The sequence below is a fragment of the Bactrocera oleae genome, chromosome 2, assembly GCF_042242935.1.
Source record: "Bactrocera oleae isolate idBacOlea1 chromosome 2, idBacOlea1, whole genome shotgun sequence".
Taxonomy (NCBI): Eukaryota; Metazoa; Arthropoda; class Insecta; order Diptera; family Tephritidae; genus Bactrocera; species Bactrocera oleae.
This window is the reverse complement of record NC_091536.1, coordinates 90,478,648-90,496,550: the sequence shown is the minus strand read 5'-3', so window position 1 is coordinate 90,496,550 and position 17,903 is coordinate 90,478,648. Positions and strand designations below refer to the sequence as shown.

Below are 17,903 nucleotides of genomic sequence, written 5' to 3'. Positions count from 1 at the left end.
TGGTTTGTACCCATTCAACGAAAAGCGAGCGATGATCTTGTGAAAATCGGGATTGGTGGTCATCTCGTTTTGGGCGTATTCGTGAACGTGCGACGGGCTTCTTATAGAGATATCGCTCTGAAATTTCGCACACGTCCTTTTTTCCCCAAGATCGGTGCCGGAAAACATTTTGACATTGAAAAATTATATATTCAAAATTTGGTACAGATTATTGTTCTAAGTAACGCTACAATCTTCGAACAGTCTGTTCAGATCGGTACACTGTAGGATATATTGTAATTGTCACACAAATTGATCGATCCAAATCATGATAAAGATTATATAGCTTTTAACTATTATGGTATATTTATATGATATGTAATACTTGTATATATATGGTACATATGTCTATTATAATTTTTTTTTATCAGAGATTTAATCAAAACACTGACGTCATTATCAATAATTTTTTCAGCCATAATTTAATTATTTTTTTATTTTCATTTTATGTAATAAAACTATTATAAATCATTTGTAATTTTTAATGGGAAATTACAATAGTACTATTTTGATTATTTTTATAAAGCTTAAATAAAAGTAAATTCTAACACCTACGAAAGTGTAGCTTAAATGATCACAGTTACATAAACTTAGGGCCACATCAGAATATTATTGTATATAGATATAATTCAATGTAAGGCTCCATAAAAAAATTGGCTTAGGCTCATCCTTATCATTTGTGTCTTTGGCAGTGTTAAAATCCTCTTACATAAAATACAGAATAAATCAAGTGTTGCGAGCTTACCTATGTGAATGCTTGTGTTTAAAAAACATGTCTACTAAATTTCAATAAAGATACAAGTTGACTAACATAAAAGGTCAGTTGAAAAGTGGGAAAACACTGTAAAGGGTATGTTGGGGTTAAGAGAAGTAGACTACCGATTTCCTGTATCAAATTGCAGTTTTGTATTTTAATGTGGAGCTTAGTTATGGCGCTTAAAGGCGCTATGTGGGTGTGACAATAGTCCGATTACGCCCATCTACAATATCGACTTTCTCATACATCACGATATCTTAATTTTACTCAAATTAACGCTTGTTCAGACAGAAAGACGGATGAACAGACAGCCAGCCGGATGTCAACTAATATCCTGATTATTTATGCATATATAACTCTATATCTATATCGATTAGTTTTAGCTGTTAAAACGATCGTTAAGTGAAAAAAACTAATATACTCTTGAAATTTGAATATTAGTTCCTAAACGAGATTGGCTTACAATTTCGCCATTGCAAGACCTTTCAAAACTTTACTTAAAAACTTTACAAAACTTACATTTTAAAGACTTCAAGATAAATAAATTTTCGGTTGCGTTTCAATCGCGTATCACTGTTTGTATTCCGTTAATTTCAAAATATTTGAAGTTATCATCTTAACTTTTGAAAAATGCAGCGATTTGATTTCAAACGGATTTATATAGTTTGCTTAGCAGTTTCACACTTCTGCTCGACAACCATAAAACAAGTATTATTTTAGAAAATTATACATTACGTTAAGTATACACAACTAAGCTGAGTTACGTAAATTTGATTTAGTGAGCTAATGGAAAAATAAATCAATCGTGTTACCTTATCATATCACACGACAGTTATTAAGCCATTAAAACGGTACTATTTATGTTGAGTCAAATAAATGGGCGACGAAATAAATTTATGGTAATATAATAGAATTGACAGAAACGTTTAAAATACTGCAGTTTAAAACTGATTTCAACTCAAGTAGTATATTATATTGTTATGAAACCATTGTCACGTATTCTGCATTCATTTCATTAATAGCTTCGTAGATTGCTGTCTGGATTTCTACTAGAGTTTAGTAGATAGAAGACGGCATAGGAGAAAAAAGCCTTCATACTATGGAGCAGTTAGAATGAGTTGTATCTTATTATGGCGTTTCGCCTAGTGAACTCCTTAATGGAAGTACTAACACTGAGAAAGTTAAGCAATGTTTAGTCTGTTTAAGTCGCGTCGTGACTATTTAGCAATGGATTTAGACGGTATAAACCGTCTTATGGGTATACAAGAATAATTTACGTTGTCTGGAATCTTAATGGGTAGATAGCCCAGTGTTTATATTTCAATGGCAAAATGATTTCGGACGAACACGGATAGATGTGTTTAGAGAACTGAAAGGGAGGGTTGACTGGATACTATGGTGAAGCTCTGCCAATCGAACATATTTGCAACAACGAATTGTATTATTAGGAGATGCAAACATAAATATGGTTGCAAATTCCAGCCAAGCTGTTGAAACTTTTGAATAAATATATATGTTTTAATAGAACTTCGAAAACTTAAATATATAAAGCGTGATACTGAGTATGTTCGATTGCATTACATAAACCTCTGTGCAAAAAACTAAAACACAAAATTATGCTGAATTTGTTCGCGAATTGCTTTGGAATCTAATTTGAAACGAAAGACTAAATGTAGTACAAAGCTAAATGGTACCGAAAAGTTGGTATATAGTTATAACTTTTATTTATTTTTATGGTGATCAAACTCTTGCGGGGTGGTTTTGGCTTTGAACATGAATAACTCGAACCATTACTCGATGAAGGCTGTTGACACGCTCGCAGAACCTTTAGCAGACATTTAAACATCCGTTTCAAAACGTTTAACATAAGCCGAATACATTCAAAAGCAATGAAATCGGGTGCGATGTGAATTAAAGCCAAGAAGTCAGAAATTCTGCATGAATGGCTTCAACGCTAGAAAAAGAAATCGTTTTGCATCGGATTGTGACTGGTGTTGAAAATAGATATATTACGACAACCCTGTATGCAAAAAGTCGTATGTGAAATCTGGCCGACCAGCCAAATCAAGGGCCATGCCGAATATTGATAACCCCAAGGTAAGTCTCTGTATTTGGTGGGATAAGAAGGACGTACTGTGCTATGAGCTTCTAAAACCAGGTGAAACCATTATTGAAGAACGCTGCCGATAGCAACTCATCAAATTAAATTGCTGGAATTTGTAACTACACAGAACACAGTAATTTTCTATAATCAACGCCAACGCTCGTCCTCATGTTTCAAGACCGATTAAAAACTATTTGGAAGATAGCAGCTGGGAAGTTTTGACCCACCCGCCTAAGAGCCCAAAACCTTGCCCTTCTGACTACCATTTGTTCCGGTCGATACAGATCGCCTTCACTGGAACACGGTTCACATAAGAACATGGGGAATCCACAAATTGCCATAAAGATGGGAAAATGTTATAGTCTCAGACGGGCAATACTTAACAATATAGATAAAATGTTTAGCCGACCTGTTAGTATATTTACAAGCCTCGCGTTATTTTTACCTTCTACAAGTATTAGATTTTTTAGATTAGATGCTTGGCTTTATTCCTCAGGAAAAATATTTCGCGGTTCATAGATCAATAAAAATCCTACTTCTTTCCTGGAAGAGCGTTTTATATTTATTTGAGACCCATAAAAGGAATGCAGAAAAGGAGAGTAAAACTTTCATGTTTTTTTGGCTCAAGGAAAATTTTAATAATATCATTAAGTATTGTTTTCTCTATATTTTCCTGGGTGTACTTTAACTTGAACTCGTTAAATGAAAAGTATTCGTTATCATTAAATCGGTTAATTTTTGAAACAGTTTAATTTTTTCTTTTTTCTTTTAACTTTCCATGTACAGATTATTTCACAGTATTCTACTTATGTCTATAGCATATTGCCTCAGTACGTTCGTATCAGTTTAATTATTTCCAGTTATTTACCAAAATCGCGCCATCGACACAACGAGCGCCATCACCACCGACAAAAGGGATGCGTTTAATGTTGCACTGCTGCTGCGATAAGTTTTCACGAAGGATATAACCTCTGCGCCATTTTTATCCAACCAATCAAAGTTCACCTTCATGTTTCGTGTTACAGTTTCCTCGAGATTTGCTTGCACTATGTTGCTGCTCTTAACCTTATTGACAAGTGCCAATAGCTGAAATGAAATCGTTGCAAATTAGTTTGTTGTTTCCGTCTACCCATTATTTATTCGTTAGGTCTTACCTTCGCTTCTTGATCTCTATTATTAACATAATTAGATATGCTCACGATATCCCGACTCAATGGGTTAGTAGAGCCTGTGCTGGTCGAAAGACTGGCGTAAGCTTCCCAGTTATTGTTGAGAAAATCAATGCTAATTAATAAACCGGTAGGACCGCGCGAGTAAGTCGCACTCAAAAGTGTTGTACGTTGCGAACTAGTCAATGAGTTAGACCTATCAATAGAACTCTTTACGAATTTCTCCAATTGAGTTGTGCTCTCAGAACAACCCAGGCCTCTAATTAGGAGATTGCGGTAAGTCGCGTCGTTTGATCTAAGTAAATCATTGTAGAAATAATCATAATCGGCATCGCTGGCACGACGAAGACCATTGCAGTAAGCCTGCGATCTGGTATTTGGTTCGATGGCAGTACCGTCATTGATTACCGCCTTCAATTTGTTATTGCTATCGACGAGACAATTCTCAAGACCAAACGTACAGGCAAGATTAACAGCGGTATTACGTGTGAATTTACGTAATAACTGTTCGCCGGGCACGTCATTAACCTGCAACAGTTCGTAGATATTGTTAACCAGCGATTGGATGTACAATTTAAATTGTTCATAATCTGCATGTCCATTGAGATATGCATAGTAATTGGTTATGATGGCATTGGCAGCGGTCCAAGGTGCATATTGATCCTCACCGGGCAAATATGCCAGCAATCGCAAAAGAATGGCGTGTTCCAAACGGTCGTTGGTAACGAACTTGTTCGCGTCATATAAGAGTTGTGCGCGATTACGGGTATGCACAATTTGTGGACGTTTCACCAAACCATCGGCAATAAGTTGCCAATTGCGTGTATCATAGTTAATACGATAATAACCGGTGGATTGTTTGTTTAATATCAACCAGTCGTCAGCGCCCACAGAGCTGTCTGTAATATTGATTTCCTTCACATTGAGCAAATAATTGGAGGCGGTGGTATCACGGAAATCTGCTTTCGACCGTGACACATAGTTGAAGGGCACATAGAAGGTTTTGTCCGAAACAAGGGTCTTATTGTCATTGTAGTGGGTTTGTGTGACGGTGAACTTATTTGCATTATAATCGCGTGTCACTGTGAGTAGCGGATAACTGGATTGTTGTGACCACGTCGGAAACATAACCCGTATACTTGCAGGAATGGACACCCTGTGCTCATTAACAGCACTCTGCAGACCATCAAATAAATCCCATTCCTCGGCGGAGCGAATGGCGCTGCATTGGAAAGAATATACCATAAAATAAATAGGAGTTTTGATATTAACATACAGATGTAATGTTAGCTATATATAATGTATATTAGAGAAGAGAGGCCTTATTTAGTTCTGCAGTCTCTAGAGTTTCGATCGCAACGAATACTTACTTGTTGGTCAGATATTTGTTTAAACCGCTGCGGAAAACCTTATCACCCAAAGCGTGTTGCCACATGAACAGCACACTTCCCGGCTTCGCATATGATGAGGTGCCATAACGTGCAGAGATCTCAGTCGGCGTTTGTGCATAATGCGTCATTGGCACTACGGTGCCTCTGCCATCATTTGATAGTGCTGATTGGTAATCGGCTGTGTGCATCATTTGATAAACATCCCATTCGGGGTAAACCTAAAGTAAAACAAGGGACAGGATTTGAGGGTTATTAGTTTTTTAAACGATTTCTGATTAGTAAAACCTCCAGAGACCCACCTCATCTACCACTTCGTATGAGAAAAGTGTGGCAAATCCTTCTTTTAGCCACAAATATGTCCACCATCTGACCGCTACATGATTACCGAACCATTGATGTGTAAGCTCATGCGCTATAATATTGGCAATACCCGTCTGAGTATTTGTGGTTGAAGAGCTTTTGTTGTATAGCAAATACTGTTCACCATATGTTACCAAGCCCCAATTCTCCATAGCACCACCCTTGCCAGGTATTCCAACTTGCACTAATTGTGGCATTACGAACGACACATTGTAGTAATCAGCCAAACTTTGTAGGACCAACATGCCCGATACTAGACCGAATTGATGATTTGCTAGGGTCGATGGCTTAGAGTAAAGCCGATGCGGCAAAGCGAATAATGACGCCTCGGTATATGCATAATCTGAGACGTGAAAAGCCACCAAATATGTGGGTATGGTCACATTCGATTTGTCGAATACGGTCACACCGGCACTGTAAGTAGAGAAGTTTTTTTTCAAATTTAAAACGCTAAGAGAGTTTTCAGTTTCTTACTAGCTTGCTGTTTCGTTTTTCGGCATATTGGATATAGCATTATAGGAGGGATCATGCCTGATGGTAACTGTAAAGGTTGCACGTTTGGCTGGTTCGTCATAACATGGAAAAGCATGTCGAGCATTTGTCGATTCAAATTGTGTAGTGGCCATATAACTGTAAATGTTGCAAATAAATGTTCACTATTGCACTTCTATGCGCCACAATAAATTAGTAAATATTTCACAATACTTACTGTATTTTATTGTCAGCATCGGTGTAAGAGAGTCTGTGGAAACCTCCGGTATCGGTACGCAGTAGACCTTTATATGTAATGGTCAAAGTCCAGTTGGTGCCTCTGTTCAAATTGAGGCTGGCAAGTCGTGGCGTTAATTGGAGAAATTCCCTCTCTAATTCGTAGGTAGACAGCAATTCATATTCAATGCCACTTCCGTTTCTTATGCTGGCTTCGAAATCTTGTAGCTGACGCGCATGCACAACAATGGTCCTTGTGTCTTCGGTTACGGTCAGTAAAATTTGTACTTTGCCTGTGAAATTTCTTGTACCGTTATGCACATTCGTCGTCAGATCGATATCATAATGTATTGGTTCGGTATTGTTCGGTAAACGATAGTTAATATCGGCGCGCCCTTCATAACCAATTCCTGCTTCCTTTTCCGCGATACGCGAGCTAGATTGCTCTGGGGTCTCCGGAGGCAGTAATCCTAAAGTCGCTTCGGTTATTGTCAATCCCGAAACTATAATGGCCAACGTAGCCAAAAGGACGACATTTACTTTCAATTTACCGCGAATCATTTCGTGAACCAAACCGCCGTAGTTCAAAAAATAAAATACTCGTTGGACAATAAAAAAGGTGTAATTTAAAGGTTTTATGTTGGACCGTAAATGGAAAATCGAAAAAAAAATACGATTACTTATCAGTAATATTGGACTATATTCTTTATATGATGGACTAATTTGCATTTTTTTTTATTTTTTCTTTGATATTCGAATAGTGTTTGAAAAAACGGTATTTGACTTTAAACTTATATGTATTATCTTTATTGCGTTTTAGTGGTCATTTCGGCTATGTTAGATAAGTTTTATACAATTATGAAAACAATGATTATAAGGTAATACAAAAACTACCGGATCTAGTTAAACGAATGTGTAAATATTTTGTATAAAATTTCTCTATCAATTCTCTAAGTGAAGTTGGGTGATTTTGCCACAATTAATTAGGATGTCAGTCCAAAGTGGAAAAATCCCGTAAAAAGTGGTATCCGGTATACGCTGGAGATATGTGTATTTCTTAGTATTATTAAACGGGGTAACCGGAAAAGGCTCTTTAGCCAAGCTTAGTTCTTCTCTTTAATGCTTTTAAATAAAACAAGTTCGAACTTATTCGAAAATTCTGTTTTTCAATAAACTTCGATGCCAACCAACCAATATAGTTCCCAATATCATATGCCGACATTAAGTGGCTGATGTCGGAGCTTTCAAGTGACAGTAATGCCCCGATTGTCGATAAATATTTGAAAAACCTTTATAAAGTTGCGCTGAATTGTGATGGAACCTAACTTTTGCGCCATGGTCATCGGAATCCCGCCCAGTAGAATAAAGAAACGAGTGAGTTTGTTTATAAAAATATAACAGCTTTTGTTAAAATACCATAAACATAACAGAAGGGGATGAACCCCCCCTATATATGTTTTGCCTCAAGGAGGTCTAATATAAAAAATGATGAAACTTGCAAATAAATGAGCGGCTCTCTTACATTGCTTTTATTAACCACAAACCAACGGTACCCAACCGTAAAATACCCAGTGGTTAATGTCTAAATATCGTGTAACTGTATATCGGATCATAAATGCTGATAAATTGCGAAAGTTTACCGTCAAGAAGCAATGATAAACAATCTATGGATATAAAATTCTGAGTTCATTCAAGCTTACTGGGAAAGTCTCTACGCACTTATATGCCATATAAGTAGATTGGTCGATCTAGATTTCTTATCGAATACATACCTCAATATGTCTCGTCGGCGCGTATTATGGCAGTAATTAAGAATATGTAATCATTCTCCTTTAGTTAATGGTCACGTACTGGGCTTATAAACTAGCTTTTATTGCCGATCACGATTATAATCGATTTGTGCTCATATATAACGGGTGATCTAAGTAGAGGTACTTTTTTCAATACCCTTTCTTGACGGATCACGCATGACCAGTGTCAAGCTGTTATGTTATTTTTGTTCAGTATTACGAAAATTCATTTAAATATCTTATAGAGGCCGTAGCTGAGAATGTAAACGGAGACCGTGGAGAGTCGATTCGGCGCCTGTTGCAGCAACTCGCACTGACGTATGGAATGACTTGGCACATTTTACGTCGAGATCTTAAATTAAAATACAGCAAGAACTGAGGCCGCTCAACCTTCCCAAGCGACATCGCTTCGCTATATGGGCTCTTGAAAAATTCTAAGAAGATCCAACGTTTTCGAGCCAAATTTCGTTCAGGGATGAGGCTCATGTCTGGCTCGATGGGTTTGTAAAGAAGCAAAATTGCCGTATTTGGGACGAAGAGCAACCTGAAGAGATTAAAGAGCTGACATTTCATTTAGAAAAAACAACGGTTTGGTGTCGTTTGTGGGCCGGTGGAATCATCGATCCATATTCCATATATTCGTTATATTTCCATATTCGTTTCACAATTTTCGACGGTTTGACGTACGCAAGACAGCTATAGTCAACAATTTTAGAAGCTCATACTCAATTTGAAGTTAAATAGAGATTTAAGCCTTGACATTCGTAGGAACGCGCTCTGCCACATGTATAACACGGAGCCAGCTTTCTAATATGAAATGGAATCGTGAGGATTTGAAATTTGATGGACCATCTAAGACGTAGCCCGGGGCAACATTTGAAAGAGATAATCTTGAAAAAATAAATGCCAAGTAATGTTCTTTCATATGATAATAAACATTCCCCACTAAATATGAATTTTCTCTTTTTTTTTAAAGTAGGGAACCTCGAAATGGATCACCCTTTACATATTTGATTTTTGAAATATAATGCTATCGTCAGAATTAATATTTTTATCATGCCCTATTGCAGTTATTAGGAATTCTTGGATAATTGCTTTATTCATTAGATTAATTGTTCGTTTATGTTTGTTGATTTATAATCAGCTTCACTCCGGCAATAGAAATCAATAGATTTCTTCAACAATTTTTCCCCACCGCGGCGATTATAACTGTAAAAATTAATTTGCTGTGATAATTTTAGCATGTTAAGATTTACTTTAATAGTAACAACAACAGTGTTTCATAATAGCGGAATTCCAACAAAATGCCTGAAATTCTCTTGAACTATACTCGTACACAACTCTCGTGTACTAAACTTCTAGCAGCCTCTGCACATTCACTGACTAATTTTCCAGCCTAGCCAAATTTTTAACTGCTAACGCACCGATTGTTGACTTTCAAATAGTCAGTCGTAGCTGGTTTCCCAACATACACGAATGCATTTACGTACCTTAACAAAAGCGTAACAGTTTCAAATCACATGACTTAAATCTTCGGATTTAAAAAAAAAATCGGAATAATAACGCGTTTGGAGTTAAACGATATTTGCTACTTTTGCATAGTTATTTTTGGGTACAAGAAAATACTTATTTGATTTTAAGTGATACATCTCTCGAATCAATTGGCCAACCACTTTGAAGCCGTATCTTAGATGTAAAATTTTACATTGGGTTAATGGGCTTTACCTATAAATTCGGAGACAATCTGAACGCAAACGTGAAAATGCTGCATATAACTGCTTTTTTAATCTAGGCAGTTCCTAGTACGTACGTACTTTACTATAAATAACTAAATCATTGCTTAAGGTCTTGTGCTTTTAGCATCGTTCTACTCAAAAATTTATTTATTAAGAAAAAATGTATATAATTGTTCCGCCTCAACTCGACGCTCGTCCATGGTCGAAACTTTAATAGCGTTTTTCTCAAAATGACTTTTTTAAAAATGGCGTGCAAAATAACTCGAAAAGCTCTGAACCGATTCTTATGAAAACTGGCACTCATTTTTTTTGTAGGGTTAGCTTTTAGTTATACCACCAAAATGCCACAAAATTTTTTAAAAACTACCCTTTTTGACCCACAAAATGTCGGAAAAAGGGTAAAAACTCCGACTTTTAGTCTGAGGCGTGCCAGTTTTTGATTTTTTTTTGTTTGATATGAAGATACTAGAAGATACATGTTTCATGAACAAGATCCAACCGTTTTTTTTATTTCAGATAGCTGAAACTGAAGCTAAAACTCAGGCCAATTGATGCCTTTTCCGCGAGAGCTTCAAGAGATCGATTGCCACAGCGGCCATTTTGAAAAAAAAAACATTTTTTAACTGGATTTTCATATTTTAATCTGTACTTAATAAACATGCTGGGTTGCATTGTCCTTCATTCATTTTTTCCATAAGCCTCCAAAAATTGGCCTAAATTCAGGCGTTTACATGTATCACCCCCCCTTATTATTTCTTTCCAACAGTATTGACGCAAGCAAGTTGCATTAGTATGACTTTGATAGTTTATTAATTTTTGGTGAAAAGTTCAAATAAGAGCTTTCTATGGCATTGGGAAATTTATATTTTACTTCTCGGCACCCTGTTACTCTTGCTGAGCTTTATAAGCTGCAGTTACCAATAAGTTGTTGTGTGCATCTTGACTAATGTTGAAAAGCTTTGACTTCCACCACTTCCATACCTTTTTATATAGAAACTGTGTTTTTGTTCGATAAAATTTTATAAAAGTAATTTCATGTGAACGTTGCAAAAATTAGAATGCACTTAAGCTTTCATCTGCATGTGTGTCCGGTGCCGAGTAGAGGGAATGAACTTTCTTATTAGTATCATTATTTGCCGTTTTCTCTAATTATATGGTGATTAGACACACCTCTTAATAATGTTCGTCAGTCCGTGAGATATTCTCCGAAGATATCTTCCGTTGAGATATCTGTATGCAATTGGACGATGATATATTGAATGCGAGGCAATGTCAGCCGGCAGTGATTGAATGCCGATGAGTTAGTTTCGAACGGTGCGACACTGCCCACTATCTGAAAAAATACTCGACCGATTGAACAAAATTCTGTTTGTGTTCGTTATCAAATCTTCTTGACACGATTAAAAAATGAACGCAATCTGACCAAAACCAACACAACTTTTAATATTGCATAATGCGGTACTAAAATGTTGAATATTGGTGCCTTGTGAAGACTTCAATAATGTTACTTAGTTTCCTCTTACTTGAAATCTTACTTAAAGTCGAGTCATTGTTTCTTTGCATAACCCAACGCAGTGAGACTAAGTGTAGGCTCTGCGGATAGCCTTAAATGCCGCTTGGCTACCCTCTAGAAAATTAATGGACTTTCTGGTTAGATCAGAAATCATCTATAAGTGAATACACATATTTTGCTGTTGGATCGAACGGATAAATTACACCGGCCTGCAGCATTTTTACGCACGGGTTCTAGAGTCCCAAGTCCTAAAATAAGAATATTAATAAAAAATTGTTCTAAATTTGCTTTTATATATAAAAGAAGGGAAAATTCCACTCAATAAAAATACATAAACATTTTATTATTATTTTATTGTTTAAGTTATTAAAAGATACCGTTTATCCATTTAGGATTAATTTTCCTGTCATGTTCCGTAGAAGTTTTGCTTATTGACCCCATATATAATCCCCCATTAAGCTTTCAGTATGCTGGCCTTGTTAAAGTCTCTCAAATTTCATTTCTTGTTGGAAGCATTATCCTTGTTCTTTCGAATAAGATCCAATATTATTTATAAATTTATCTAAATGAGAATGTAACATGTGCATCGTTAGCGACAGTCAACATCTGATGATGAAGAAATCCGTCATCAGGTTAGCAAGCAGAATTTATGGATATAAATGAACTCCGTGATAGATAGCTGTTCTGAGAGAGTAGTTGATTCTCCAACACAGGTACAGGATTTTTTTTTTTATATGGTACTGGACCGGATGTTGATGGTCTGCCAAAAATTAACAATGATAAAATGTTTTCTTTGAATTTTTTCCCTTGAATGTTATCCTTTTTAATGTTGTCAAAATTGTTAATAGCAAGTGCAAAAGGGCTGAGATCGGGTGAAACCGAACATTTCATACATGCATTTACATTAAGAAATGTAGCGAAAATGTTCAACTTCATTGTCCAGTTGTCCACGCCTATTGTCCAACTTTGACACCTCCTATAAAGCCCTTTTGTGTCATCTCGGATGTAAAATTTAATGTCTCTGATGCATTTCGTTATTGCTTTCTCGCACTTTTAGTAGTTTTTGACAAAACCGTTATATGGGGAGTGGGCGCTGTTATCATCCGATTTCTCGCAAGAGGTGTCAAAATTATGTCCTGTGCAATTTGGGTGACACAGCTTAAGTAGTTTGGGAGATATATACAATAAACCTATTAGGGAGCGGGGACACGCCCATCTTGTGCCCACAACTGCCCCTCATGATTGCGATTCGTTGTACCAAATAACGGTTCTCTATCTTAATTTGCGGCTTAGTTATGGTAATTTATAAGTTTTCAATTAATAGTGTTTTGTGGGCGTGGCAGTGGCAGCGGTCAGACAGACAGTCGCTCAGATTTTAACTCATCTCATCGTCCTGATCATTTATATATATAGATAACCCTATATCTAACTGGATTATTTTTAGGTGATACAAACAACCGTTAGGTGAACAAAAATATATATGTACTTTGTAGCAACATTTTAGAAGGGTAAAAGAATGGCTCCACATGTGTCAAGTAACCCTTAGAGATATATTCTAGATAAGATATATAATTGAAATTCAGCGAGGATTCGTTCCTGACAATAGTATGTCTGTATATCCAAAATGGGTTGAGTGGAGCCAAAACTTCCGAACTTTTTGGTGATTTTACACCGCATATATTGGCTATTATGTGAGTTATCTTAATGAAAATGAGAGAGCGTATTTTTTTAATAACAGTGCATCTCTGTGCCTAAAATGGATAAACTTGGGTAAAAATTTGACGTAGCCCTCATATAACTAACATCTGGATTTTCTAACATCCGTCAGACTTTATTCCATATGATTGGGATGGTATGTGAGGTATCCTAATGAAACAGAGTGAACATGTTATTGGTATGTGGCACGTTAATAGTATGTGGTATTCAACTTCCATATACAATCGGTTGGATTGAAAATTTTTTATCATCCGGGTCGATCGTAAGAACGTTGTTTCGAGAAAAACGCGGTTAAGTTTCAACAAGAGATTAAATATGTTTCATAGCATTATACATATATATTATTATAGACAAATTACTCTACCTATCAATCGTCTATACCTAGTGCTTAGAATAGATCTTCAACTTTTACATAGACCTCATTGTTAGTCACTTTTTCTGACCTGCGATACATTCTGGTAATTTTAGAAAGATAAGCCGCGTCCTTCGAAATACTATAAGACGTACACGTATAGGTGCTATAACTTCGTCAATACACAACGTGCGATGTAAGCAACACTACCTACCTATTCTTTCGACGGCAACCGCGTGCGACGACCGACATTATAATCAAAATGTTTAAATCAAAAATGTTTAAATCGATATAATTGCTTAAAAAGCAAATATTTTTGATTTGTAATCGTTCTTCTAATATATATTTGCTTTTATAACAAGAATGGATTAGGTAAAAACCATGCGAAAAAAAAAACACTTTTTGTTGACCTATGTAATCCTCGACATCATCGGCGAGTCTACTCGCTTCAAGTTTGTTACAATTAAATTAATTTATAATACTGTTAATTTTTTAAATAAAAGTTTAATAAATGTTTAATCCATTCTTTATAAAAGAAGTTAAATGTAAACTAAACGGCTCATCTGCCTTTCTTGATGAGCACTTTACGTAGGAACTTCCCCGCCACGCGAAACAGATGACTAATCTGTGTGGCACTGCTGCGCGCACCCAAAGACGCCGCATATGTGGTTTCCTGATGTCGCCTGAGCCACTCGTAGATTTGATTATTGAATTTCTCCAGGAAGGTCTCACTGATTTTTACCTTCCGACCAATACGCGGTGAATTTGCAGCAATAAGCGTTTTTTCGCGGCTCTCTTTCGCTAGTTCAGCGGCAATCTTATTACGCAAATCCAGAAACTGCAAATAGCAAAGAAAAAATAAATATGCTGTACAACTATGTGTATACATTAATATTTCAAATATTTCCAATATTCTGTTGTGTAAATTACCTGTTCGTAGTTCGAACGCTTCAGGTATTCCGCAATGCGGTTAAAGTTTTCGACGAACAGTTGCGAACGACACAGCACGCCATAATTGTTTTCAAAGAACTGCCACATAACAGGGCGTGCGACATGATTACTTTTGAACAAATAGAATAAATACATCATGGACTCGTTGTCGTTCATAATGCTTTTGGTCGAGTTCTCGCCCAACAAGAAATTGAGATACTGCTGTAGGTGGGAATTACTTTGCGTGCATCGCAACGAGTAAATAAGATCATCATACCACAACGTGTCGCGTTGCGTTTCACCGAATAGTTTCAGTATGGCGTTGAATTCCTCATCGCTCAGATATCTAACGCCCAAACAGAGAATGGTCTCATACATGGCATAGTAGCTCATATCGTTGCCGAATTTGACATTACCGAAAATATATTCGTGTGCCAAATTGTGAGTGTAGTCGAGACACTCCTTAAGATCGACGAAGCAAGCCATTTCCATAATCTTTTGTCTAGCCAGCGTTTCGGTGTTTGTGAGATTCTCATGCAACGGCATTTCGTAGAGTCGTCGAAACATTGGGCGAATCAGTTGGCGCACAAAATGTGTGTACAATTTGTATGAGGGCGTACCAAAGAGATTCTTGCCAAGTGAGATAATTGTGTCTGCCACTTGATTCCATGGCATGAGATTGTCCTCATATTGCAGATAATTTAATAGTTCAAATATCACATCTACCGATTGTATTTCATTATTCTCGATTAGTGGTCCTAGATCTTGAAAGATAGCTGCACGATTAAGTGCATGTATGACCGTGTGATTGTCGTGCAATTGCTTAGCGATCAGCCAGAGATTTGCATCATTGTAGAGTACATGATAGAAGCCCGTCTGCTGTTTATTCACGATTAGCCAATCGTCGATGCCCAACTCAATACCCAATTGGCTGGCGTTTAATGTTACCTCCTCCAGTGGCGGCATAAAGTAATCGACACGTGTATTGTCGAAATCTGCTGCGGAAGCGCTGGCGAAATTCAACGGTATCCACCAGTGTTCACGCGAGTGCTGATCTTTCGAACGTTGCTTTATTGTTATGGTATTGCTTACATAATCGCGTGCTATGCTGACGATCGGTATCCATTCACTGTGCGTCCATGAGAGCATTATGTCGCGCACGGCGTCTTGACTCCAGGCTTGCTGACTAAAGGTAGGATCCGCGGCCACGGCTGTTTGTATTGCATCGAAAAGATTCAATTCGTTCGCAAAAGTATACTGACTTTAGAGAGGGGAGAAAATTTCTTCATATTAAATGTTATTGAACAGTTCTTTTAAAATATCTCTGAAACTTTTGTTCACAGAAGTAGAACTTACTATTTGCGCAAATATTGGCTGATGCCATGTACAAAAGTTTTCTGGTTGAAAGCGTGATGGAACATTTTGATCACACAAGCGGCTGCAAGTATAGTAAAAATATGAATTGGAATTTTATTGCATGTTTAATGTTTTTCTATTGATTTAACTAATTACTATAATATTATATAATGTTGAGCATTTTATACTCTCCCAACTTGCAAGACTGTTTGTTTTCAAAAATATGTTTTCAAAAGAATTTATATCCAAAAAATGTTGCAAATGAGTTGAATATTCATTATTCGATAAAATCATAAATGGATTACAATCAAATTTGGTATCTTAATTGATTAATTAAATTTAATGGTAATTTATTCCCTTAATTTTATTAGTATGTTTTCTTCGAATCAGCTAAAATTATATTAAAACTATCTTCAAATGAGATATATGTGATATAAACTCAACCTAAGAGGCTAAATTCAATATATTGAAAAAAAAAAACTTAAACCATTAATATAGGTTATTAATTTTAAAGAGAATCGGCTCACTTAATTACATTAAAATAACACACATTTTGACTAACCTAAACTTAAAGTCTTAAGTCAGCTAGAAAGTCGGAAATCATATATAGGGTATATTAGGGTCATTAATCTTTTATATTGCTCATATATACTCGAGAACATATTTGCAAGCAATTTCATATAGCATAAATAACTCACATACTGCCTGACCTAATCGACAAAAGGTTTGTTAGGTTCTTTTATTTCCCCGTTCTGATTTTTCGTGAGAATTAAGCCGAAGTAAAATAATAATTTGTTGTTAAACAAACAGAATTTAAAAATAAAGTGTAAATTACGTTGATTAAAATCAGAATTATCTCGTTGGTAGACGCAAAAGTGACTGCCTTTAATTTAATTGCGCAACCAATCTTACTCCTAAACGACAAATGTAGAAATTTCACAGAAAAAACAAACGGTACTTGCAATTTTTGAATAAGTCGTAAAAGAATGAACTAAAAAATATGTAAACTCAAAAACAAATTACTTTTTTAATTCTTAACTACATATTTGCTTAAGTAGAACATTTTGGTTTTTATATTTTTCAATCCAGTTTTTGGGATTAAAAAAATTTATAATTATTATTAAAATTTTTATTTTGATTTTGGAATTCCAATTATTTGCAACCCTGCCAAAAATACATAAGGAATAAAGTCAACAAGATGTTTGAAAATCCTGATAAAAGTAATATGGGGGTTAGGGGTTTTAATCCGATTTATACATTTTATGCACAAAGATACACTGTTATTGGAAAAACACGCTCATTACATACATTTCATTAAGATAAATCACATATTGACCGATATATGTACATATGCGGAATAACGTCAACTGAAAGTTCGAAAATCTTTGTACTTTAATACAATTCAACCCAGTTTTGACATACAAGCATGCTAAACTGAAGTTTAAAGGGATCATCCCATGTGACGGGCTCAAAAAATCATTTTTTTCCATAAATTGCTTTCTTAACACGTCTAGAAGACGGAAGTAAAGTGATTTTAAAAAATTCAAAGTCGTTTTAAAGATACAGTTGTTGGAAGCGCTTAATTGCGGAAACTTTAAACGCGTTTTTCTCAAAACTTTTTTTAAAATTTTCCTTCATCGTATTTTAAAAAGCCTTGACCGAATAAGTTGAAATTTGTAGGGTACACTCAGCACATGTAAACGCATGAAATGAACTATTATCAATCAAAAATTTCGAAAATTTCGATTTTCTATAGCCAAAAACAAAAAGCAACGCAAAATTCGCTAGTTTTTTTTTTTTCAAATGTCTACCAAAAGTCTAGTTTTTTGGTTTCAGATAAGCCAATCAGCTGGAATAGTATAGGAAGTGCGAGGCCATTTTTTCAAGTCGGGTTTTCATGTTCTACAAAATAATTATACTCTTACAACATGTTACTACAGAATATAATAGTTCTGTTCACGGTTGTTTATATCACCTAAAAC

The 17,903-nt window shown here is 35.8% G+C and overlaps 2 protein-coding genes across 2 annotated transcripts in view; both read right to left on the bottom strand.

The window, feature by feature from the left end:
• LOC106623406 (uncharacterized) overlaps positions 1–17,903 on the bottom strand; it is a 29,719-nt gene that overhangs the window by 6,865 nt on the left and 4,951 nt on the right. The window contains exons 5-7 of the mRNA XM_014242921.3: positions 15,922–16,003; positions 14,566–15,826; positions 14,198–14,473 (exon numbers count right to left, since the gene is read on the bottom strand). Coding sequence (XP_014098396.3) covers positions 14,198–14,473; positions 14,566–15,826; positions 15,922–16,003 — 1,619 coding nt within the window. The remainder of the gene's footprint in view (positions 1–14,197; positions 14,474–14,565; positions 15,827–15,921; positions 16,004–17,903) is intronic.
• Positions 3,617–7,138, bottom strand: LOC106623409 (aminopeptidase N). Its single transcript, XM_014242922.3, has 6 exons — positions 6,530–7,138; positions 6,295–6,450; positions 5,760–6,234; positions 5,440–5,678; positions 4,055–5,291; positions 3,617–3,986 (listed from the first exon to the last, which is right to left on the bottom strand). The coding sequence occupies exons 1-6, from the start codon at positions 7,087–7,089 to the stop codon at positions 3,765–3,767; spliced, it is 2,889 nt and encodes a 962-aa protein (XP_014098397.3). The 5' UTR covers positions 7,090–7,138; the 3' UTR covers positions 3,617–3,764.